We start from the raw sequence: 24,806 nt of genomic DNA, 5'->3' as shown, positions 1-24,806 counted from the left end.
TTTTATATTCTGTTTTCCCTGGTTGCCTAGTATTCGTGTACAAGAAATTGTTATGTAGTTCAGTAAATGTTAGGTGAATAAGAGAAGGAATAAATGCGTTAAAAAACCTGTGAGTTACGTAGCCAGAATGGAGAATGTGATAGATGTAGGCCATATTTGAGTTAATGCAGGCCAAAGGTCATGGCAGTAGTTACCACAGGACTTAGGAAGAAAAGGGTGAACTTAGCTGGGGTGGATGATTCGTTTGGGAGTCAAGTACACATTCAGAGGACACACTGGTTAGGAAAGGTCATAGATTAGAGAGCAAGGCTTGGGATAGGCACTAGCAAAAGAATAGACATAGGAAAGACTGCACAGCTTGATGAATGACAAAGCTTCAGATAGAGCATTACTTAGGATGATGGAATGACTCTTAGAACTCTTGGCATATTTGGCATTTTTTTTTTCACTTCAACTTGGAAAGACCATTACCCTTGTACAAGACTTAGTTTAAGTTCTGTGAAACCATGAAATTAGTCCTCATGTCAGTTTGGAGATTTCTTGTCTGCCTTGAAAGTGTGGACATATTTGTGTCTGTTTAGGAAGTGCAGTGGACATTCATATTTTAGAAGTGTTTGATAGGTCCTTTGAGGTAATGCTGTCCTTGAGATATTGTAGAATTTGTACTCTTAGGATTCCTTTTTTTTCCCCTAAATTGGTAGAGCTTTGTTGTGAGCTGGGGGATCTTAGTATTATTTTATGCTTTTTTGTAGTAAACAACTACAACTTTTTTTTTTAAAAAGATTTTATTTATTTATTTGACAGACAGAGATCCCAAGTAGGCAGAGAGGCAGGCAGAGGGAGAGGGAGGAAGCAGGCTCCCCGCTGAGCAGAGAGCCTGATGCAGGGCTCGATCCCAGGACCCCAGGATCATGACCTGAGCCGAAGGCAGAGGCTTTAACCCACTGAGCCACTCAGGCGCCCCAACAACTACAACTTTTTTTGTTTACTACAACTTTTTTGTAGTGAACAACTTTTTCCTCCTATACTTTACATATTACATCTTACTCGAAATTCTCTTTAAAAATTTTTTTTTAAGATTTTATTTATTTATTATTTGACAGAAAGAGGCACAGTGAGAGAGGGAATATAATCAGGAGGAGTGGGAGAGGGAAAAGCAGGCTCCCTGCTGAGCAGAAAGCCCAATGTGGGGCTTGATCCCAGGACCCTGGGATCGTGACCAGAGCTGAAGGCAGACGCTTAACATCTGAGCCACCCAGGCATCCCTTAAATTGTTTTTTAAAATAATTATATTTCAGCATATTAAAGGTGCAGGGAATAATATTATAAGTAACCTCTTCACCAAACACTTTTTGTCAAAGCTTTGCAATATTTTACATTTTTTGTTTTTAAAGATTTTATTTATTTATTTGACAGAGAGAGATCACAAGTAGAGCAACAGGCAGAGGGAGAGAGGGAAGCAGGCTCCCCGCTGAGCAGAGAGCCCGATGTGGGGCTCAGTCCCAGGACCCTGAGGTCATGACCTGAGCCGAAGGCAGAGGCTTAAACCACTGAGCCCCCCAGGCGCCCCCATATTTTAGATTTTTAAAAAAAGATTTTATTTATTTATTTATTTGAGATAGAGAGGGAGAAAACACAAGCAGCGGGAGCAGCAGGAGAGGGAGAAGCGGGCTTCCCTGGGATCAGGACCTCAGCCGAAGGCAGATTCTTAACTGTCTGAGCCACCCAGGTGCCCGATGAGATATACTTCTGAAAAGGAAAATAAAAGCTGTAATCTTGGCCAAAAAAAGGAAAAAAATCAGTAAATGTGTTGGTTAAGCTAAACACACAACGATTGTTAAAAATAATTCCTAACAATGTCACTGAAAAAGGAAGGGGGCAGGGGCATTATTCTAGAATAAAACAGTAAGAGGACAAAACAGCCAAAAGCAATGAATGAACCCTCCTTAGATCCTAGTTCAAAATATAAACATTTACACGGGACATTTTGGAGTATAGTAAGAGAAATTTATTTATATGCCAGAAGAGTTCTGTATAGTTAGATCCATACACCTGTAGTAAAATCATTTTCACAAACATACATCAGAATAGACCTAAGATTCAGGATAGTGGTCATATCTGCAAATGCAGGAAGAATGGGGTCAAGGAAAGGTGGATCCCTGAGGACTAACTGCATATATACTTTAAAAAAACAAAACAAAACAATAACAACCTAAGCTATTGCAGGACACCTGGATGGCTCAGTTAAGTGTCTGACTTCAGCTCAGGTCAAGATCTCAGGGTCCTGGCACTGAGCCCCAAGTAGGGGGCTTCCCAGTCAGCAGGGAGTCTGCTCATCCCTCTCCTCCTCCCCGTGCTCATGCTCTCTCTGATAAATAAATAAAAGCTTTTGAAAAAAAGTCTAAAGGGGCACCTGGGTGGCTCAATCCGTGAAGCATCTGTCCTTGGCTCATCTGTCCTCATGATTCCAGAATCCTGGGATGAAGTCCTGTGTCTGGCTCCCTGGTCAATGGGGAGTCTGCTTCTCCTTCTCCCTCTGCCTGTTGCTCCTTCTGCTTGTGCTCTCTCTCACTCTCTCTCTCCCCCTGTCAAATAAATAAAATCTATCTATCTGTCTATCCATCTATCTATTTATTTGACAAAGAGACATAGCGAGAGAGGGAATACAAGCAGGGGGAGTGGAAGAGGGAGAAGCAGGCTTCCCACCCAGCAGAGAGCCCAGTGCCGGGTGGGACCATGACCTAGCCAAAGCCAGACACCCAACGACTGAGCCACCCAGGTGCCGCAAATAAAATCTTGAAAAAAAAAAAGCTTTGTTTTTGTTCTTAAGATTTTTATTTATTTATTCGACAGAGAGATCAACAAGTAGGCAGAGAAGCAGGCGGGGGGGGGGGGTGGGAAGCAGGCTCCCCGCTGAGCAGAGAGCCTGACATGGGGCTCAATCCCAGGATCCCGAGATGATGACGCTAGCTGAAGGCAGAGGCTTAACCCACTGAGCCACTCAGGTGCCCCTTGTTTTTGTTTTTAAAGCCTACAGCACCTGGTATTCCCAGGGGGTCTCCCATCCAAGTACTAACCAGGACCGATCCTGCTTAGCTTCCAAGATCAGATGAGGTGGAGCGAGTTCAGGGTGGTATGGCCGCAGACGAAAAAAAAAAGTTTATCTCAAAGTATATTCTTTAATTCTTTCTGTGGTGGACCCTGGATAGTAAAAATTTTCCTGTGAAAATTTCTTTATTTTCACTAATTTCTGAATGATAGTTTGGCTGGATATACAATTCTAGATCAAAGCTCAATTTTTTAAAAAAAAATTTTATTTATTTATTTATTTGACAGAGAGAGAGAGAGAGAGAGAGATCACAGGTAGGCAGAGCAGCAGGCAGAGAGGGGAAAGCAGGCTCCCTCCTGAGCAAAGAGCCTGACTTGGGGCTTGATTCGAGGACACTGAGATCATGACCTGAGCTGAAGGCAGAGGCTTAACCCACTGAGCCACCCAGGAGCCCCCAAAGCTCAATTTTCCTACAACATCAATGATATGATTGCATTGTTTTCTGCCTTCTGTTGTTTCTGAGACCTCTGTTGTCAGTTCAATGGTCATTCCTTTGTAGGTAATTTTTAATCTCTGGTTGCTTTTTTTTTTTTTTAAAGATTTAATTTACTTATTTGACAGAGAGAGATCACAAGTAGGCAGAGAGGCAGGCAGAGAGAGAGGAAGGGAAGCAAGCTCCTTGCTGAGCAGAGAGCCCAATGTGGGGCTCGATCCCAGGACCCTGAGATCATGACCTGAGCCGAAGGCAGAGGCTTAACCCATTGAGCCACCCAGGTGCCCCTGGTTGCTTCAAGACTTGTACTTAGTTTTGTATTATTTAGATGTGTCTAAATGTGGATTTATTTTTATTTAAATTTTGGGCCTGTGTGAGCTTATTTAATGTGAAGGCTCACATTTTGGAAACTTCTTCAGTAATATTTATTCTAATATTGTCTCAGTCATTCTTTGACGCTTCCTTCTGGAGCTCTTGTTGTTGGGACTTCTGATTCAGTCCTTCATGTATCTTAAATTTCTCATTTGTATTTATAATGTCTTTGTAGCTCTAGGCTTATGGTTTACTAATTATCTTTTTAGTTATGCTTAATCTCTTTTTTGACATGTCCATTTAGAGTTTGGCTTTCATGGATGTGCTTTTCATTTCTTTTCATTTGCTTCTTTTTCAAAAATTGCCTGTTCTTTTTCATGGTATCATCTTATTTCATTATGGCTCTTGTTTTTTTGCCAAATATTTTAAATGTATTGATTTGATCTTATTCAGTTTTTTAAATATCCCTGTGTTTCAGATACTTCTGCTTCTGTGTGTTGTGCCCACTCATTTTCTTTTTTTTTTTCCTTTTCTTAAATTTTATTTATTTATTTGACATAGGGAGAAAGCACAAGCAGGGGGAGTGGCAGGCAGAGGGAGAGGGAGAAGCAGGCTCTCTGCTGAGCAGGGCGTCCAGTGTGGGGCTCGATTCCAGAACCCTGGGATCTGAGCCGAAGGCAAATGCTTAACCTGACTGAGCCATCCAGATGCCCCTGTCTGCTCATTTTCATAGTTGTTTGTTTCCTATTAAAATATTTGATTGTGGGGTCGCCTGGCCTGGCTCATTCAGAAGAGCATGTGACTCTTGGTCTTGGGGTTTTGAATGCAAGCCCCATGCTTGGGTGAAGGGATTACTTAAAAATAAAATTAAAAAAAAATTTTTTTTTTTTTTGGATTGTGACCTCAACTTCAGTGGACCCACCTCTGAAGGAGTCACCTGGGCCCTGGGTTGTAAAATGATCTCTGCATGGTGGCGTAGGGTCTCTGGTATTTCCCTTGAATTAGGCAGTTAATGTCTTTGGTTTGAGATTCCCACAAGTAGCCAATAAAATTTTGTATTTCATACCTCCCTTTGAGTAGGCTAGGTAGATTTAAAATCCACCCCCCCTTTTTTCTTTTAAACCCAGGGCTCCAGATAGACAGCAAGCTTCGCTGTTACTTCCCTGGTTAAGCTGGCAGAATTTTTATAATCTTTTCAGGGGCTGAGCAGCCTTTGCAATGTTCTGGCCTTATGGCAGTTTCTCAGATTGGAGGCTGAGAGGCCTGAGATCATGTTTCTTGTTATGTAGGCATTAAATCTCCATTGTTCAGCCCCGGAGCCTGCCATTTAGCCTTTGTGTCTCAGTTTGAGCTTAAATTCTTTCCATCTTTAGTCCTGGCATGTGATGATTTTTATTTGTACTTCTGGGTATTCCTTTCTTTTTTTCTTTTCTTTTTTTTTTTTTTTAAGATTTTATTTATTTAAAAAAAAAAAGATTTTATTTATTTATTTGACAGAGATTGAAAGTAGGCAGAGAGGCAGGCAGAGAGAGAGAGGAGGAAGCAGGCTCCCCGAGGAGCAGAGAGCCCGACGCGGGACTCGATCCCAGGACCCTGGGATCATGACCCGAGCCGAAGGCAGAGGCTTTAACCCACTGAGCCACCCAGGCGCCCCTGGGTATTCCTTTCTTTTTCTTACATTTTATTTTGCAGTTCAGGTGTATTTATGGTAGGAGTCATTGTCTGCTGCAGCTTGGTTTGCTTTGTTCTGGTGAGTTCAGTTTTGTTTTAACCTCCTTATTACCTTGTTGTGTCCGTCCCCTCCGTTCTCTTCACATCTTAAGTGCTGTAGTTTGGTTTTCTATTTCTTGCCTTTAATTGTGTTCTAACTAGCTACTCTGCCTCCATATTCTACCTATTCTGTGTTGCAAATGGTTATCAGTGATCCTTCTGTAGTGTAAATATGAAAATATGGTCCTTTTCATCTCTTGGTGTAGTATACTTCGATGGCTTTCTAGCACCTTCAGGGGGAAGAAATGTACCTCATCTCTGCCGGCAACTAGTGTTTATGTTGTTCCTAATTAGTTTATTATTGTCTACTAGTTTTGTGATACAATTCTTGTATTTGTGTTCATTTTTAGAATGTTTTACGAATACCAGTAATTCCATCATCATTAGTAGGTGCAAAAGCAGAGGATACTGAAAATGTTCATAATGTAGCATACTATTATGGTGGGTTAAATGGAAAAGTTCACACATTGGGTTTTTTTTTTTTAAGATTTTATTTATTTGACAGACAGATCACAAGTAGGGAGAGAGGGAGAAGCAGGCTCCCCGCTGAGCAGAGAGCCCGATGTGGAGCTCCATCCCTGGACCCTGAGATCATGACCTGAGCCGAAGGCAGAGGCTTAACCCACTGAGCCACCCAGGCGCCCCACACACATTGGGTTCTTATACAGTAACACTTTGGACACATGTATATATAGGGACAGTCTTTCAGAAGCTAACATGTTAAAAGAAGAGGAGTTCCTGGAATAGCAAATACTCTGTAATGGAGCCATGGCTTTCTGCACCAATCTTGTTTCCTCCCATGCTTCCACTCAGATACACTCTATGCTATACCCTGTGCTCCAGCACACCGAACTTGTACTCTCTTCTCCCAGTACCTTTATGTCCTCATCACATTCCCCATTCCTGGGCCAGGTGCCTTTCTGTCTCTTTGCATTTCTTTACATATTTCTCTCCTAACACTATAGCAGCATGCCATCATTCTCTACTCCTCAATAGTCTTTTTCCTAGACTGACTCCTTGAAGCCAGGTCTCTACCTTTTCTTTCTTTGTCCTTGTTAGTATAGCAGTGGCACATAATTATTGGTGCGTTGAGGAATAAATAAATAAATTGACTGATGTTGTAGATGCTGAGCTGAAATATGCTAAATAGTATAATATTTTTGGCATTGCTAATTTTTTTAAAGATTTTTTAAAGATTTTAAGATTTTTAAAATATTTTTAAAAGGATTTTTTAAGATTTAAGATCTTTTAGAGATTTTTTGAAGATTTTATTTGTTTACTTGACAGAGATCGCAAGTAGGCAGAGACGCAGGCAGAGTGAGAGATGGGGAAGCAGGCTCCCTCCTGAGTAGGGAGCCCGATGCGGGGCTCAATCCCAGGATCCTGGGACCATGACCTGAGCTGAAGGCAGAGGCTTTAACCCACTGAGCTACCGAGGTGCCCCTTAAGATTTTTTTTTAAGATTTTTTTTTTTTTTAAGATTATTTGACAGAGACAGTGAGAGGGAACACAAATGGGGAGTGGGAGAGGGAGAAGCAGGACCCCTACCGAGTAGGGAGCCCGAAGCGTGGCTTGATCCCAGGACCCTGGGATCATGACCTGAGCTGAAGGCAGATGCTTAACAACTGAGCCAGCTACCCAGGCACCTCTGGCCTTGCAGATTTATGTGGTAATTGCATGATCTGTGTACCAAAACAAGAAGCAATTTATATCATATTGGGGAACTACGGAATGGCACTATTTTTGAAATTTGATTTAGTATAAACCTATCATTTGAAAAGAAATTTCTTTTATTTCAGTTCAGTTAAGTTAACATAGAGTGTATTATTAGTTTCAGAGGTAGAATTTAGTGATTCATCAGTTGCATATAAAACTCAGTGCTCATTATATCAGTATGTGCCCTCCTTAATGTCCATCACCCAGTGACCCCATCTCTCCAGCCCCATCCCCCTCCAACAACTCTCAATTTGTTTCCTTTGTTTATTTTAATATTCTTTTTTTTAAAAAATATTTTATTTACTTATTTGACAGCAAGAGAACACAAGCGCGGGAAGCAGCAGAAGGGGAAGGAGAAGTAGGCTCCTGGTTGAGCTGGGAGCCCAATGTAGTGCTAGATCCCAGGACCCTGGGATTATGACTTGAGCCAAAGGCAGACACTTAACTAACTGAGCCACCAAGGCGCCCCTTATTTCCTTTCATTAAGAGTCTCTTTCGGTTTGTCTCCCTCTCTGATTTTGTCTTGTTTTATTTTTCTCACTCTTTCTCATGATCCTGTTTTGTTTCTAAAATTCCACATATCAGTGAGATCTTATAATAATTATCTTTCTACGATTGACTTATTTTGCATAGCATAATACCCATGTCATTTACGAATGGCAAGATTTCAGTTTTTTGATGGCTGCATAATATTCTATTGTATATATATACCACCTCTTTATCCATTCATCTGTCAGTGGACATCTGGGCTCTTTGTATAGTTTGGCTGTTGTGAACGTTGTTGCCATAAATGTTGGGGTACAGGTGCCCCTTCAGATCCCCACATTTGTATCTTTGGGGTAAATTCCTAGTAGTGCAATTGCTGGGGCTTAGGGTAGCTCTATTTTCAGCTTTTTGAGGAACCTGTGTACTATTTTCCAGAGTGGCTGCAGCAGGTTTCATTCCCGCTAACAGTGTAAGAGGGTTCCCCTTTCTCCACATCCTCCCCAGCATCTGTTGTTTTCTACTTGTTAATTTTAGCCCTTCTGACTCGTGTGAGGTGGTATCATTGTGGTTTTGATTTGTATTTTCCTGATGTCGAGTGATGTTGAGCACTTTTTCATGTGTCTCTTGGCCATTTGTATGTCTTCTTTGGAGAAATGTCTGTTCATGTCCATTTCTTTGATTGGATTATTGGTCCTTTGGGTGTTGAGTTTGATAAGTTCTTTATAGATTTTGGATATCAGCCCTTTATCTGATAAGACATTTACAAATTTCTTCTCGCATTCCGTAGGTTGCCTTTTGATTTTGCTGTTTCTTTTGCTGTGCAGAAAGCTTTTTTTCTTGATGAAGTCCCTGTAGTTCATTTTTGCCTTTGTTTCCCTTGCCTTTGGAGACGTGTCTAGGAAGAAGTTGCTGCAGCCAAGGTCACAGAGGTTGCCGGTTGTGTTCTCTACGATTTTGATGGATTCCTGTCTCACATTTAGGTCTTTCATCTATTTTGAATCTGTTCTTGTGTATGGTATAAGAAAATGGTCCTGTTTGATTCTTGTACATGTGACTGTCCAGTTTTCCCAACACCCTTTGTTAAAGAGACTGTCTTTTTTTCCATTGGATATTCTTTCCTGCTTTGTTGAAGGTTAGTTGGTCCCTTTCTGGGTTCTCTGTTCCATTGATCTATGTGTCTGTTTTTGTGCCAGTATTGTACTGTCTTGATGATTATAGCTTTGTAATACAGCTTAAAGTCTGAAATTGTGATGCCTCCAGCTTTGGTTTTCTCTTTCAACATTCCTTTGGCTATTATAGGTCTTTTCTGGTTCCATACAAATTTTAGAGTTGTTTATTTCAGCTCTGTAACCTGCCACTCTTTTTGTAAGAGTTTATTCTATATACTCTCTATCTGTCCTATTTGTATACTTAACAGTTGAATAATTGTCTTTTCCTTTTTTTTCTTTTTAAAAGATACTCTTTATTTATTTGTCAGAGAGAGAGAGTGCACACAAGCAGGGGGAGTGGCAGGAAGAGGGAGAGGCAGGTCCCATGCTGAGCAAGGAGCCTGATGTAGGACTTGATCCCAGGACCCTGGGATCATGACCTGAGCCAAAGGCAGACACTTAACTGACTGAGACACTCAGATGTTCCATTGAGTAGGTGTCTTTGTCTTTTTTTTTTTTTTTTAAGTTTTATTTATTTTATTAAAGCATGGGGACAGGACCGATGGGCAGAAAGAGCTGCCGAATAGTTGTCTTTTTTGTTAGCATTTATATTAGTCTTATTTTTCTCTTTTCTTCTGTTCAGAAGTTTTTCTAGAATTTCAAGAGATCCCTGGATATTAGAATATATAAACATAATTAAAGAGTAATTAATGTTTATTTTCCTTTAGATACACCTAAGCAACACGACCAAGAAAATGATTGCATGAGAGCCAGTAATACATCGGGAACTGTACATGATCTAGGCGACAGGTAAAACAAATGTGATTTTCATATTGACTCTTTTCCTTTTTCATTAATTTAGTTTCATCTTCATCTAACTGCCATGCTTCTCTACTATGGGATCATCTGTAATTTTCTTCTCATAACCAGAGAATATTTTTCCACCGTGGATCCACATTTTCAGGAAAGAGTCAACATTTTTGATACATAGGCATTTGTCCCCCTTCTCTTGTTTGTCTAAATGTTGGGATTCATAGGGGATTATCTAATATTCGAAGGGGAAAAAGCACGTATGGAAATTATCTAATGCAAGCTTGGGAATTTTTGCCTTTTTGTGTCTATGAACTTCTTTGAAACCACTTGTGGCTTTGACAATCCAAGAGTTAAGAGCTTTTGAGATCATCTAGTCTCCTAGTTTTCAGAGTGTTCTGCAGCGCCCTCTGATGCTGTGAATTAATCTAATTTAGCCCATCACTGGTCTGATCCTTTCCCATTTCAGCCTGAGCAGCTAGTTCTTTTATCTGTATTATATGTTGGGGGTTTTACATGCCATTTAATAGAAAGAATTCCATGCTTTAAAGAAAAAAAGAATGGGAGGACTACTGATTCAACCCAATTCAGAAGTTTAACAGATGAAAAGACTAACCCTTAGTTTATTATGATATCCTTCAGGAGTATTATTTTCTTTATTGCCTGTTTTCTTTATTAATTTTCCTATTTTGGCTCTTTAAACAGATGCCAGATTATATAAGCCAAAATCTCTAAATGTATATAATCCACCTGGGGAATATATGTATTCTTTTTTGAAACTAAGAATTATTAAGAAGCAATCAAAAACAGACATACTGTAGGGACACCTGGGTGGCTCAGTGGGTTAAAGCCTCTGCCTTTGACTCAGGTCATGATCTCAGGGTCCTGGGATCAAGCCCTGCATCGGGTTCCCTGCTGCTTTCCCCCCTCTCTCTCTGCCTGCCTCTCTGCCTTCTTGTGATCTTTGTCTGTCAAATAAATAAAATCTTAAAACAACGACGACAACAACAAAATCCCAAACATACTGTATAGGTGTTTTATTGTTTTTTTGTTTTCTGACTACCCTTTGACCTAAATAGTGGTCTTTTAGTCCAGCTTCCCCATGTAATTGAGGCACAGTTACGGAAACAAATTGCTTAGGATAATTCTAAAGGAAAATTATAAATTTTAAATGAATTGAAGTTCTCGTCATTGTGTATACTCTTATTTAGTTAAGTTCAAACAGCATAACAAGAGTCAAAATTTAGATGTGAAATTGAGCTGTTGGTGGGATGCCTGGGAGGCTCACTTGGGTAAGTATCTGCCTTTGGCTCAGGTCATGATCACAGGGAGCTGGGGTCAAGTCCCACTTTGGGCTCTTTGCTCAGCGGGGAACCTGTTTCTCCCTCTGCCTGCTGCTTCCCCTACTTGTATGCGCTTGCTCTTTCTCTCTCTCTCTGACCAGTTAATAAATAAAATCTTTAAAAAAAAATTGAGTTTCCTGTGTAGTAATTTTCTGATTTACAGGAGGTCAGGATTACATGTGGAATATTTGTATTTTTATTCTTAGATCTGGATGTGATGTTGATTTTCAGAGTACCTAAAACAAAAAAAGAAGAAGAAATCTATTGTGAAGACTTGACATTGAAGAGATAGTCAAGTTACTGGGCTTCACTGTTTCACTCTCTTATCACTGTTGTTCTTAAAGCATCCTGAGGGGAATAGTTGATGCTTCCCAGTCTCAGTTGTGTTTTTGGTTTGTCTTTCCTTGAGAGAGCAAATGAAATAGTTGATTCAGGTTTGTTGCTGGACTAAAGATTTTTTTTTTTTTTAAAGATTTTATTTATTTATTTGATAGAGATTACAAGTAGTCAGAGAGGCAGGCAGAGAGGGAGGAGGAAGCAGGCTCCCTGCTGAGCAGAGAGCCCGATGCGGGGCCCGATCCCAGGACCCTGGGATCATGACCTGGGCTGAAGGCAGAGGCTTTAACCCATTGAGCCACCCAGGCACCCCTGGACTAAAGATTGATGGAGGTAGTAGATTGATTCATAGATCAGATTTTATTTATGAACTCCATTCATCTTCAAGATTCTTTCTTGAAGTAGAATTTTGTACTAAGATACACTATCAGAATTCTATAGGAGCCAGACACTTAGCCCCTAAGAATTTAGTTCAGATGGAATTTTCTTCTTATAGGAAAAAGAGATTATATTAAGTATACTTTGATTCCAGACTTATACTCTTCCAGGCCTTTAGATCTTTTAATTATCTTCTGGTACTTTAGTTATAGGTTTGGGGTATTGAAGGGAGGAAGTGAAGAGGAAGGATTTTGGTGGTGAGGGACAAACACTCAATGGGATATGAATGATTATTCGCACTTGATAGCAAAACAGAAGGAAGGTGAAGAATTGAGTCATGTGGAAAACTTGTGGCTCAGAATTCTTTACAGTAAAGGTGTTTTGTAATAAAATGTTTTATTAGTAATGTGTAATGCATGTAGACTGTACTTAAAATAATACCCTTTTTTAACATATAGTTCAGCTGTTGTTTGTATGGCATCATCTTAATGTCAGTACCAGTGTAGTTAATTTAGAAATTCATATGTGGATATGATCAATAACAGCTATTCAATTAAAAAACATGGAAATAGTGTAATTTTTAGGGTAATTACTGTGTGTGATTAGCCTCCCCTTTTTAAAGATTTTATTTATTTATTTATTTATTTGACAGAGATCACAAGCAGGCAGAGAGGCAGGCGCGCGGGGGTGGGGGGAGCAGACTCCCCGCTGAGCAGAGAGCCCGATGTGGGGCTCCATCCCAGGATCCTGAGATCATGACCTGAGCCAAAGGCAGAGGCTTAACCCACTGAGCCACCCAGGCGCCCCTGTTATTAGCCCTTTAATACCCAGTTGTCCCCCACAGATAACAAAATAGAAGTAGTTTTCTCCATAAGTCTCATGGCTCTTTTGATCAGAGTGAGCTGATGGAAGCTTTACCATACTTAAAACCAGAATTCAGTGATTGGTGGTACCTTTGTTGTACACTCTGGGCTCAACCTTTCTTTGCAGTGATTTCTGGAAGGGAGGGTTCCATGATATTTCTAGTGGTGGCAGTATAGTTCTAGACTTTTAACCTCTACAGTTCTCCTTTATTGCATTTCAGATATAGGGCAGTATGATCTTGCTTGCAGGCCAACTAAATATCCTTCGTCATAGAAATGGATGTCTCGTTGCCTCTCTCTCTCTCTTATAATTTCCCTTATGTCTTCGTTAATTGTAGATATATTGTAACAATGAAATAAAAATGAAGAATAATTAGCTAAAATTTCTAACAAATCACTTATTGGACTTTTTTTGCAAGTTTTTTTGGGCTTTATGTACAAACATAAATTTAATACATTCAGAATTTTCTTAACAGTATCTGTAAATTCAGTTTTTTTGGTCGTTTCTATATGTTAACATTATTTTACTGATTTTTTACTTATAATGACTTTGTAACATTTCATTTATTTTAGACTTTTAGATTTTCCTCAGTTTTTTTACTACTATAAAAAGCATGTCTTTAATTATTTTCTTTTGGATGTACTCTTTCCTTAGAATAAATTGCCATAATGGGAGCAACACGCTCTCTCTTTATCTTTACAGTGCTAGGATTTTGTGGGCCTCAGTTTTGGTGTAGCAAGCATATAGAGAGTGACTGAGCCAGGGCTGCTTTAAAGTTGGCTTGGTTTGAGATGTTAGCAGGGCTGATGGCATGTTTCCAATTCAGAAAAGGAGGAGAGGAAGGGAGAGAATATGTTTCCATTTTTGTCTTTTATGAGGCTCTGTAAGAATGATCCAAATAGAAAAATTTGGTGGTGTCTATCCCTAGAACCTCATGCTCAAGTGACGTTTTATTCATTGATTCAGTCAATCCATTGGTTAGTAACAAACAGGTATTGCACTTCCAAGTACCAGGCGCTATGTTAGTTCCTGGCAATAGTCAGGAAGGACATAGTCTTTGTCCTCCAGGAGCTCACAGTCTGGTGCTGGCATCCCAGTGGCATCTTAGATTGCTAGCCGTGTTTCAGCGGGCTTTTGGATCACTTTAATGTTACTTTTTGGAAAAATTAAGATAAAGTCACAGTAGATGATTAATTTTTTCCTTTGACATCTAGATTATATCCTGTCGAGGCAAAGTTGAGCCTTAAGCAGTTTCAGTGGTCTTGAATTATGTTTGAAAGGTAGATAATGATTCCAAGAAGCTCATATTTGAAAAAGTTTGAAAAAGCATATTTGCTGTTACTTGAGATGTTTTAAAGCTACTAATTTTGTACTTCTGGCTATGAACAGAAAGCAGAGCACCAACATGCTTGATACTGAAAGTGGTCTTTGTGGTAATAAAGTAGAAAAGCTTTGACCAGTGAGCAGACCCCATCCGTGATTGAATTTGAAAGCTCTTTGAAGATGAAGATGAAGTTATTGCTTTGACAGCTTTAAAAATTTAATAACTTATTTTGTAATTGATGTGTAAGGTTTTTATGTTTATCCAAAGGGCCAAGAGAATCTAAGAGGGTAGGAATGCTATGTGTAGAATGCAGGAAACTGAAACTGAACAACATTATAACTCGACTGTAAGTGTAACTACTGTACGTGCTATCACGCAAGATTCAGCATAAGAGAAATTGATTTTGGACTTGAAAGATTAAAATTTTAAGGTCTCTGTTACAATGAAATTCTGTGATCTGAAGCCCAAGGATAATATAATAATGTGATTCTTGTTAGTTGAATTTGTGTTTACTGTGTACTCAAGTTTTTGAGTGTTCATGAAGTCATTCAACCTTATAAAAAATGTTGTTGACTTAAAACATATAGTGATTAAGGAAAAATGTTTACCGTTTGGGAGGCTGATACACAAATGGGGCTGAAGTGCTGCTCTGATTGTCACCATCCCTCCCTAGAATAAACTGCCTTTCGATGACCGGGACGAATTGAGGGAAATCGTAACGGACAGATACGGGGCAGACAGTTTCTTTAGATTATTCAGATCTAGCAAGTGAAGGAATTCTTTCTTGTACGTAACTTGGATTTATTATCTTTTTTCCTTTTAGACCTGCAGCTTTCCTGTCACAGCCAGTTTCATCATCAGATAGAAACAGTATTAGATTACTTGAAAAGGTATATTTTAAAACAATGTTTAATCTGATCATACTAACTTATGTTAAAATATTATTTTTGCCACTGTCCCAGTTAATTTGTACTTACACATGTCCTGTTGCTTCTAAATAGAAATACTGGAATTATTTAATTGTGCCAGTGAACATACGATTTCACAATAATGATAGCCTTTATAGGTTTGTGATAACTCAAGAGCCTCTAATGAAGATTAGCCAGAGTCCTTAAAATTTTAACGTTACATGTCTGCCTCCTTCAGGACATGAAGATAAGAACTCCTAGAGAAGGAAATGAAACACCTTCTAAGAAGACACCAAAATTTGAAATGAAAGACTCTCTATCATCAAATACTGCAAGGAGTACTGAGAATACTGCATTTGCAGGGTCTCTGCCAGCTAAAAATAGGGATACATTCCAAAAAGAGCAAGATCATCTGGTAGAAGAGGTTAGAAAAAGATTATAATAAGTACTCTGAAGTATCTATTATTTTCTCATTGGGGTTGAGATTATAAGTGAAGTTATAGTTAATTATTGAATAACTGGGGTTAATTTGGGAAAGGAGGGCATAGATAATGAAAATTTTGGTTAAAGCAGAATTGGTTCTCCCAAAAAGTGGAAATAGATTTAATATAAACTTATTTAAGATTATATCCATGGTTTAGAAATCATGTCCCATTCTATAAATATCATCCTCCAAAAGTATAAAAATAACACAGGTATGGTGTTTTTGGAATGAACCATTACATGAATTGTTGGATAAATACATCCAGTGATTATACTCTATCAAAATAATCTGCTCTAAAAAAATAATCTGAATGTTTCTGTTGCTTACTTAAGCTTCCTCTTTTTTTTTGAATATTAGAACAAAAACTATATGTAATACCGTATTATCACTAAGCATAGTGTTTATCCTTCTGCTTTCTAAATATTTTAAGAAGTCATTAAATGCATCATAGTTCATGATCTTGGTTTTCCTGACAAGTGACTTTGCATGTGTCTACATAATGCTGTTGTTGGTTGATAGTAATATTGTACCATTTACTGCAGAAGTTTACACAGATTCTCAAGCCATTCTCTGATGTTATTTTTATTATGTTTCCCACAACATCCCATAGCATTGTTTGATTTTGAATAAGGAACCTGAAAATAAATCAGCTACTTTATATTGCTGAGAGACTGAAAGAAAAATTTGGTTTAGTGCATATTAATTCAGGTATTGGAGTTTCCTCCTTTATCTCAATCTTGATCAAAGAAAGTGAACAATGTCCAAATAAGAGAGCTGGATGTCTAGTTATGTTCTTATTTGTAACATGAGGAGGTTGAACCGTTTCATGGTCTATAAATACTTTAAAATCTTTCAGGTTTGTATTATTTCTCTTTGTTGGTTGATGGACTCCACATAAAGAATGGTCAGTCTGTTTTTCTTACCTGATATGGAAGGAAAGACATTTTCAATGAAAAGAATTTATATTAGCAGCAGAATAGGATGGGATGGAAAAGGAGAGTCATAAAATCTCATAAAGCTCTGAAAATAAAGTAAAATTAATTTTCTTTAATAGTGTTTGTGACAAGAATTATTTAGTATTTGAATTCTAAGCAATCTTCTCTTTTCATGGGGGGGTGGGGATCTATTTGATTATGGTTGTAGGTGGTTTATTTTTTAGGGCTCTTGGGGCAGTGTTTTTAATGTGCATGTTTTTTGTTTCCCTGTTTTATTGAAATTAATATACAGTACTGTTTTCATATTGTATACTTTCTCTATTTTAGAATATATTCCTATGCCTTGTTCACTAATTTATTATCTGTTAATGAGGTTGCTGGCAAAGATGTATGTTGTCAGAGTGTATTTCATTTGTTAATAGAGGTGTTACTGTGCAAGTGGTTTATATAATTAAGACTCTGCTTGCTTTAAAACTAGTCACTTTACCTGATACAGAATTGTCAGGTTCAAAGATGTGGCAGATAGTACCTTAGGTCACTGTGTAGTCAGGACTATTTCTGAATCTTCTCAGGTATAAAGATTTTTACCTTCCCTTTATATGGAATATCCAGTTAAGATAAGAAGGGATTAAACAGTTTTGGGTTTAATTTTACCTTATAGGATTGTGCCTTGATAGATGATATAGAGTGGCTGGCAGCTATGTTTCTGAGTGACTTTTTGTGCCCTCTGCTGTGGTAGGGGCTGCTGACTATCGGGTTAATTTGTTCTCATCAGGGCTTTTGTTGCATTCTACCAATGAATGTGGTTATTTTTGCTTTACCTTTTCTGTTTTAGGTTGCAAGGGCCGTTTTATCTGATTCACCACAGCCCTCTAAAGGAAGAGAAGTAAAATTCGAGGAACTATTTGATTCTTTAGTGTCTAACCCATTCTTAACAAGGAACCAAATTCCCCGAACGCCAGAAAACTTGAGTAAGTGAATAATGATTTCTATCACTTATTTTCTTTTTAGACATTACTTAGACATTAGTACTGTTAGAACCATGGTTTGACAGGTCTTCTGGAAACTCACTTTAGAATTCTTTTCTCTTTCAGTTTAGTGGCAATGGCTCTTTATTTGCTTGGATGTAAGGGACTTTTTACGGAAGTATTACATGTGGGTGTTCTCACTGATACGGCAGTTTGTAAGCAGTGTTATTTTGCCGTGATACTCCACAGTTTTGTTGTTGTTGTTTTACTTGGCTCTTTCCTAGAAAATATTTCAGTTGAGTACTTTTAAAATACCCTCTGCCTCCACATCTGACCTGTGCTCAACATTTATAGAGTACCTAGGCTCTCTCCTTCCAGTCAGCAGCTAGCAGCATCAGCCCCAAATTGTGCATATAGAAATCTTTTCTACCCCTCTCTAGCTAGCTAGACTGCCCAGTACTTTTTTCTTATAACCTATAATCTGTGTTGGCCAAATTCTGATTTCGTTGTCCTTACGGCACATCATCCTGGCTGAATTCACGTTTGAAGTTAAATTGATTCAGTTCAGGTTGAACCTTGCCACAGCCTGGATCAGTGGTCAGCAGACTCCAGGCTCTGAACCAAATCTAGCTTGCCCTGTGTGTTTTTGTAAATAAAGTTGTATTGAACACAGCCTTGCTGATTTGTCAACATAATTGTTTGTGGTTGCTTTCATGTTATAGTGGCACAGTTTGGTTGTCACCACAGACCAATGGCCTACAAAGCTTAAAATATTACTGTCTGCCCTTTACAGAAAGTTTGCTGAACCCTGCTTAGATGGATGAGAAAACATCTTTCTAATACCTGTAATTCGTATGTGCTGTGTGAAAGTATATGCACATTTCAGGGACAGCTTTTGTTATTTGTGATCAGATGGAGAAGGAGTTCTTTGATGTTGTTGGTCTTTGGTTTATTGTTTAGTCTTGTCATCCATTGGGCACATCTGTGGAACATATACTGACTCGCTAGTTTTATGTTGAGCACTAGAAATGAAAATTGTAATTGCATGCTCTGTTTGGAAATATTAATGAATTGTGTCCCCCCCTTCGTTTAATTAGTAAGTGAAATCAGGAGCTCATGGAGAAAAGCTGTCAAAATGGAAGATAACGAAAGTACAGAACCAATTCAGATGGATACTGAACAGAGAGAAGCATTGCCAGAATCCTTACCTGTGTCGCATAACCCAGGAGAAATTAGCAGGTCCAGCTCTCTTGCAGCAAGCACTATATCCCATTGTAGCCATTTCCATTTACCTGAAGAGAACGTTGTTTCAGATTGCCTCAAGTGTGTGCCTCAGAAACATGTGGTGACCAGTTACATAGGTGGACCATCGACACAAAATCAGTCAGATTTGTTAAGTAAGAAAATAAGGTGCAAGGAAGGTTTGGAGCATGCAGTGTTACAGGACAAGCCTTTAGAAACTAGCCAACCAGAGACAGTCTCCCCTCCTCTAAGTAATAGGAGAGTTGTGATGGGTAGCAATGAAGAGGAGTCTTCTGTTGACCACTTGCAAGCTTCTTACAAGGAACCTTTCATGCATAAAAGTATGTTATGGGACTCTTTTCAATTAAGTGGAACTAGTTCCAGGAGCTTAAAGGATATTGATGTTGGCATATTACATGAAACGCTTCCAGAAGAAGTTGGTAACTTAAGCCTTAATAGCTCCAGTAGTACAGAGGCCAATTTTAAACTAGAGCCAAATAGTCCTATGCACAGTGGCATTTTTCCAGATAGTGTTGTGGGAGAAAGACCATCTACTCCAGAATCAGACTGTAATTTACAGGCTATTTGCCGTAGATACGAGGCTCTGAAAAAATCTCTATCCAAGAAAAGAGAAGAAAGTCACCTTTCTAAGCCCGAAACACTTGAAGGACACAAACCAGAATTGAGCCCTATGCCCACAAACATGCAAACAGATGATATGCTTGACTTTTTGGGCACTCAAGATTTGCACGTTGACTATACAGAACCATCTTTACGCATGTCCCTTGGTGAAAGAAAACGGTCTCTTTCACCACTAATTAAGTTTTCTCCAGTTGAACAAAGATTGAAAACTGCAATACCATGTAGTCTTGGAGAACTTCTACCTAATTTAAAAGGTAAGATTTAACTAGACCTGTGCATATTGACCTATTGAATTTTTCTCTCAACCTCTTGTGATGTCGTATGCATTGAATGCTGCATGGTCTTTATTGTTAATGTGATAAAATATTCTCTTTGTTCCTTTGACAAGCATGAGAAGAGTGAACATCTCACTTCTATGGGTACTTTCAAATCTCAAGTGACAGGTGTTGGTTTACAGTTAGTCTGGGACAGGGTGGAAAATAAAACCAAAATCCTGAAACCTATTGCTTTTATAATATAATCAAAAGTAAATCTTGTTGAAATCTTGGCTAGTGGAGGATGGTTCTCAAAATGTTGAGTAATGCTATGTATGTCAAATATCATTTTTTAAAAAGATTTTATTTATTTATTTGACAGAGAGCACAAGTAGGCAGAGAGGCAGGCGCAGAGAGGGGGAAGCAGGCTCCCCCACCTGAGCAGAGAGCTGGATACAGGGCTCGATCCCAGGATGCTGGGATCATGACCTGAGCCAAAGGCAGAGGCTTTAACCCACTGAGCCACCCAGGCGCCCCTCAAATATCATTCTTTTAGTAATATAATATCTGTAATTTGTTTTGAAATAAATTTGAGGGGGTGGGTGGTAAAATAAGAAAGGTTAGTGTGTGCCTTTCCTTGCACTGCCATACAAAGTACCACAAACTGGGTAGCTTAACACAACAGAAATTGTCTCTGGAGACAATAAGTTCGAAGGCTGGAATCCAGAATCAAGGTGTTGGCAGGGCCATGGTCTTCTGAAGCCACCAGAGGAAGATCCTTCTTGGCTCTCCCAACTTCTGGTAGCCCCAGGTGTTCCTTGGCTTGTGATAGCATGGCTCTAATCTCTGCCTCTGTCTTCACATGGCTTTCTTCTCTTGTGTGTCTTTGTGCCTTCTTTATAAGGCCACTAGTCATAGGTTTAAGCGCCCACCCTACTCCAGACTGAACTCATCCTAAGGATTATATTGTTAATGACCCTCTTTCCAAATAAGGCCACATTCTGAGGTACTGGGGTTAGAAGTTCAACATGTCTTTTTGGGGTACATAGTTCACATAGCAGTATTAATTATTGAAGCTGGTTAATGGATACATTGGGCTAGTGATAATTCTCTTCATTTTTGTATGTTGAAAATTTTCATCATAGAGATTTAAAAAAATTCTGTTCTTAAAGCATGTTAGAGCAAATATAGATCTGGTGATATAGATTCATTATGTGTCACTCTGATATGCTCGTTAATAATTAGACACTGCTATATTGAGAAGTATTCTAAGAGGGATGTTTTGATACTCTCTGGAGAAAAGGTACCTCAGTGAGAATAATGTTAAGTTTCATCATAATTATTTGCATGTGAACATTTTACTTACGAAGACTGAAATTTGCTATTTGGAATCTGTCCTATTTAATTTGTTTCTTTGTAATGCTTGATTATCCTTTTCTCTTTTTTAAAATCACTTTTGCAGAAGAAGAAATCTTGAATAAGAGCCTTGAGGCAAACGAATTTCCGTCAGACTTGAAGAGATGAAGCAGAAGCCCAGTCAGTTTAACTATGATGTACTTAAATTTAAAGCAGTGTCATAGGCTAAAAACGGATTTATAATTTAAATACACGTTGGAAGTATAACTCTTTTTCAAGGTCTAAAAAATCCTAAATAATGCCTTTTAGCAAACAATAGTTTTTAGGTAAAGAAAAGTATGTTTGGATTGTCTCCTTGAATGGGTCTGGGGTTAAAATGGGAAGTGTTTGGGAAGCAGATATCAAGTTTTGTGAAGCCATTTTGATTCCTTGAATAATTTGTAAGCATTAATAGTAAAGTATTAGTTTAATTTGTTGTAATTTCAGTTGATTAGCAAACATGAGTGGTTTTTGACACACTTTTATTAACTGGTTAACATAATAACCATTGAATACTGATCTTTCATTTTAGGGAAATACATAACTTTTATTGTTTCTTTATGGAACATTATAGTACTAACCAAAAAAAGTGAGAAAATAGTACCTTGGAATATGTAGTCAAGGTGAGAAAAGTTTAAGTTTGGGAAAGCTCTAAACAGGCGTAATGATTGTTTAAGTAGTAGGTTGGTCCTGGAAAATGTTTGATGGAATAAAGTGTATGTGATGATAAGTGAAGACTGGGGCAGAATGAATTTAGAAAAAAGGAAAAAGATGGAAAATGACTAGACACTTAAGGAACACTGTCAAAATATAAATCCATTCAATGGGTTGTACAGCAGATTTATATTTAGTCTAATTTAGACTTTGAGAATTTAATTTAACCCTAGTTTTATATTTTAACACAAAAAATGTAAATTAAAAATTTGTTAGTCTCTGTTTACTGTTGTTGGTTTATTTGGGGGGCATGGTTTTTAGGGAAAGCAGATAATTTTTATTGTTTTACTTTCCTTCTCAAAAACCATCAGTATACCACGGACTATGCAAAGCTTCAAAGTAACTTAAGAAAACTGAATTTGGGGTGCCTGCTCAGTGTCACAGTTAAGTCATTGGTGAAGCTAAGACTTTGACCCTGTTTTCCTTCCTTAATATACCACAAGACCTTCTACAAGTAACTGAAAGGCCAGGATAAAGGATATGGCCACAGGAGTTGGCCTCCTGTTGACCTTGTGGGCTGAATGGGAGACAGAGGTGAAGCCTCTCATACAGTAATGTGCCTCACTCTGTCATGACCCCTGGCTGAGAAAATGGCTCATCTCTACCATCCAAGTGTATACATGCCTTTGTGAACCAGGAGCAGTGAGCATGCACTGGAAAGGTGATAGCACTTAACGATACCCCAATTCTTAACCATCAAAACCTTGTCCATTTGTCAGGAAACTGGTCGGGACCGGGGGGGGGGGTTGGGGAGTTGAAGGGGAGAGTTCTGGAGGTGGATGGGCTCAATTGTTCATCTTTCTTCACTCATTTTGGGCTTTTGCTAAGTTGTTTGATCACAGTTTGAAGGTCAGTCTTTTTGTGAGAAAAGAGAAGAAAAGCACATACAACTCCCCTAATTGCAGGGGAAAAGAAAGAAGAGCAGTTTCTTGTAGGATGTTATATTCCTGTTATTAATTAATACAACAAATCAACGACTATAGATCTACTGGGAAACTATCCTCCAGTCTGCCATAAGAAAGCCCACTAACCTGTAAATCCAAAATTAATGTATTAGGGAGGAGGTAGGGCTGTTAACATCCACAGTATGCCAGGGCCATTCCTAGACATTTAATACATACTGTTTCATTTAATTGTCATAACTTTAAGGTAGTGGTTATTCTACCTATTTTACGGACAATGATACTGAAGCTAGGGAGCTTAAGTGATGTGTCTAAGGTGGACTCAAGGGATAATCTGGGATACATCCTAAAAGCTGTAGATTCTGTAAGTCTAAAATGGGGATTAAGAATCTACGATTTAAATATGCTTCCCTGGTAATTCTTAAGTTCAATAATAAGATTGAGAAGCACTGCTGGGGAATATAGAAGTCACATTTAGCCTTGGGGTACCTTAAAGAAGCAAGTGTATTATTACATACGTACTGCTTAGAGGTTAATTGATAAGATAGTTCAAGTTCACCAGTAAGGGTGGGGGGCCCTTAATTACTGAGAATCAAAAGATCGAAATGTCTCTGGAGTGTGGATTTATAAAAATCATACTGTTAAGTCATACCTGGAATAGGCTGGGAGTTTTGGCATTCTTTCCTGTCCTTTATATGCCAGGAGTATTAACAAAAATATCTCCGATTTATCATTTTCTCCTAAACCATTATGATTATGACCTAACTACCTTCAGGCTCTTCCCTCTCCGGTATTGCCTGCATAGCTACCTTTTTGACTTTAGGACTCTTAGGATCACTTAGTTTAAAATTCCATTAATCGTTTATTGCTAATTCCAGAATAGAGTTAAAATTTAAAGGCATATAATCTCCCCTATGTAGATTCCTCTATTTCCCTTCCACTATTGTTTCCTTTCTTTTTTTTTTTTTTTACTGAACTGCTTTTGAGTGTGGTTCTTTAGAAATTTTAATACACAATTACAGCTGTCCTTTAGGACTAAGACCAAATGTCACTTCCATGTTGAAGTCCTAATCTATGCCTTCCATATCCATGGATTGATTTAGCCCTTCTCTAATATCTGTAGTTTATCTTTTATTCATTTAGTGTTTTTCACTTAGTGCTTTTATCATATTTAATGGTTGTATGTATGTGATCTTTCCAGTCATACTGATGATACACATACGGACATACCTAACTTTGTAGATATAGGAGGTATGTGTCCACACAGATATATTCTCAAGGGCAATGGATCATCTTTAGCAAATACTTAAGTATTGGAATTTTTTTTTTTTTGCCTCCTATGTGATGGGATTAAAATGATGGTAGAGGGCTATTTCACTGCTGTAAATGTACTTTTTCTCATTACATTCATTGCAGATTATACAGAATGTACCTCTTTTTATTCACTATTTGTAAGGTAAAGGTGTGTGAATTGACTTTTTTTTTTTTTTTAAAGATTTTATTTATTTATTTGACACAGAGAGAGAGAGAGAGAGATCACAAGTAGGCAGAGAGGCGGGCAGAGAGAGAGGGGGAAGCAGGCTCCCTGTGGAGCAGAGAGACCAGTGTGGGGCTCATTGGGATCATGACCTGAGCTGAAGACAGAGGCTTTAACCCACGGAGCCACCCAGGCGCCCCTGTAAACTGACTTCTATGTCAACTGGAAACTTTAGTAATGAATGACAGAATGTCCTAATTGTTTTAAATGTTTAAAGAGGACAAGTGTAATACTTAACATGAAAAATGTTACCAAGTGGAATAGGAGTATTTGAGGCTAAAAAACAAAAACATTTTGGGGGAAATTAACTGAGAAAAAATATACAAGTATTTTGAAACCATTTTTTACCATGATCTATAAAGTCAGTTTTATCTAAGGGAAAAAACAGGAATTCTTGAGAACTTTATACAGGAAACCTTATTTTTTTTTTTTTCCTACTCTTAGAATTCTAAAACAAAATAAACAAGGACATTTTCCATAATGTAAAAGTACTTGCAAAGGTAAAATTCTCTTTCACATTATCTTGCAGATACATAGTTGCTTTCTCCTTGGGCACTGTGCAAGTCCACACGCTTTATTTAAAATATTTGTGAGTCCTCTATGGGACTGTCTATAAATATGTTCTTTTTACTATAGTCTTGAATAAACATTCAATATTATACCACCTGGCTCTGGAATTTCCTATATAATATCAAAAAGAACCATGCTCTACAATCCTAGAATGATCACATACAAAGCTCTACCAGTAACTTAATCAACAAAAGAAATTTGAGAGGTTAAGTGATTCAGGTAAAAG

At 38.3% G+C, this 24,806-nt stretch overlaps 1 protein-coding gene across 1 annotated transcript in view; it reads left to right on the top strand.

The window, feature by feature from the left end:
* Positions 1 to 21,796, top strand: part of HAUS6 (HAUS augmin like complex subunit 6) — a 42,819-nt gene extending 21,023 nt beyond the window's left edge. The window contains exons 12-17 of the mRNA XM_080820527.1: positions 9,703 to 9,784; positions 14,853 to 14,919; positions 15,176 to 15,361; positions 17,192 to 17,327; positions 18,422 to 19,462; positions 20,925 to 21,796. Coding sequence (XP_080676653.1) covers positions 9,703 to 9,784; positions 14,853 to 14,919; positions 15,176 to 15,361; positions 17,192 to 17,327; positions 18,422 to 19,462; positions 20,925 to 20,986 — 1,574 coding nt within the window. The 3' untranslated portion in view covers positions 20,987 to 21,796. The remainder of the gene's footprint in view (positions 1 to 9,702; positions 9,785 to 14,852; positions 14,920 to 15,175; positions 15,362 to 17,191; positions 17,328 to 18,421; positions 19,463 to 20,924) is intronic.
* Positions 21,797 to 24,806: the final 3,010 nt, after the last annotated feature.

This window comes from Martes martes (assembly GCF_963455335.1).
Source record: "Martes martes genome assembly, chromosome: 12".
Taxonomy (NCBI): domain Eukaryota; kingdom Metazoa; phylum Chordata; class Mammalia; order Carnivora; family Mustelidae; genus Martes; species Martes martes.
The sequence above is the reverse complement of the archived record's forward strand: the minus strand, read 5'-3'. Positions and strand labels throughout refer to the sequence as shown.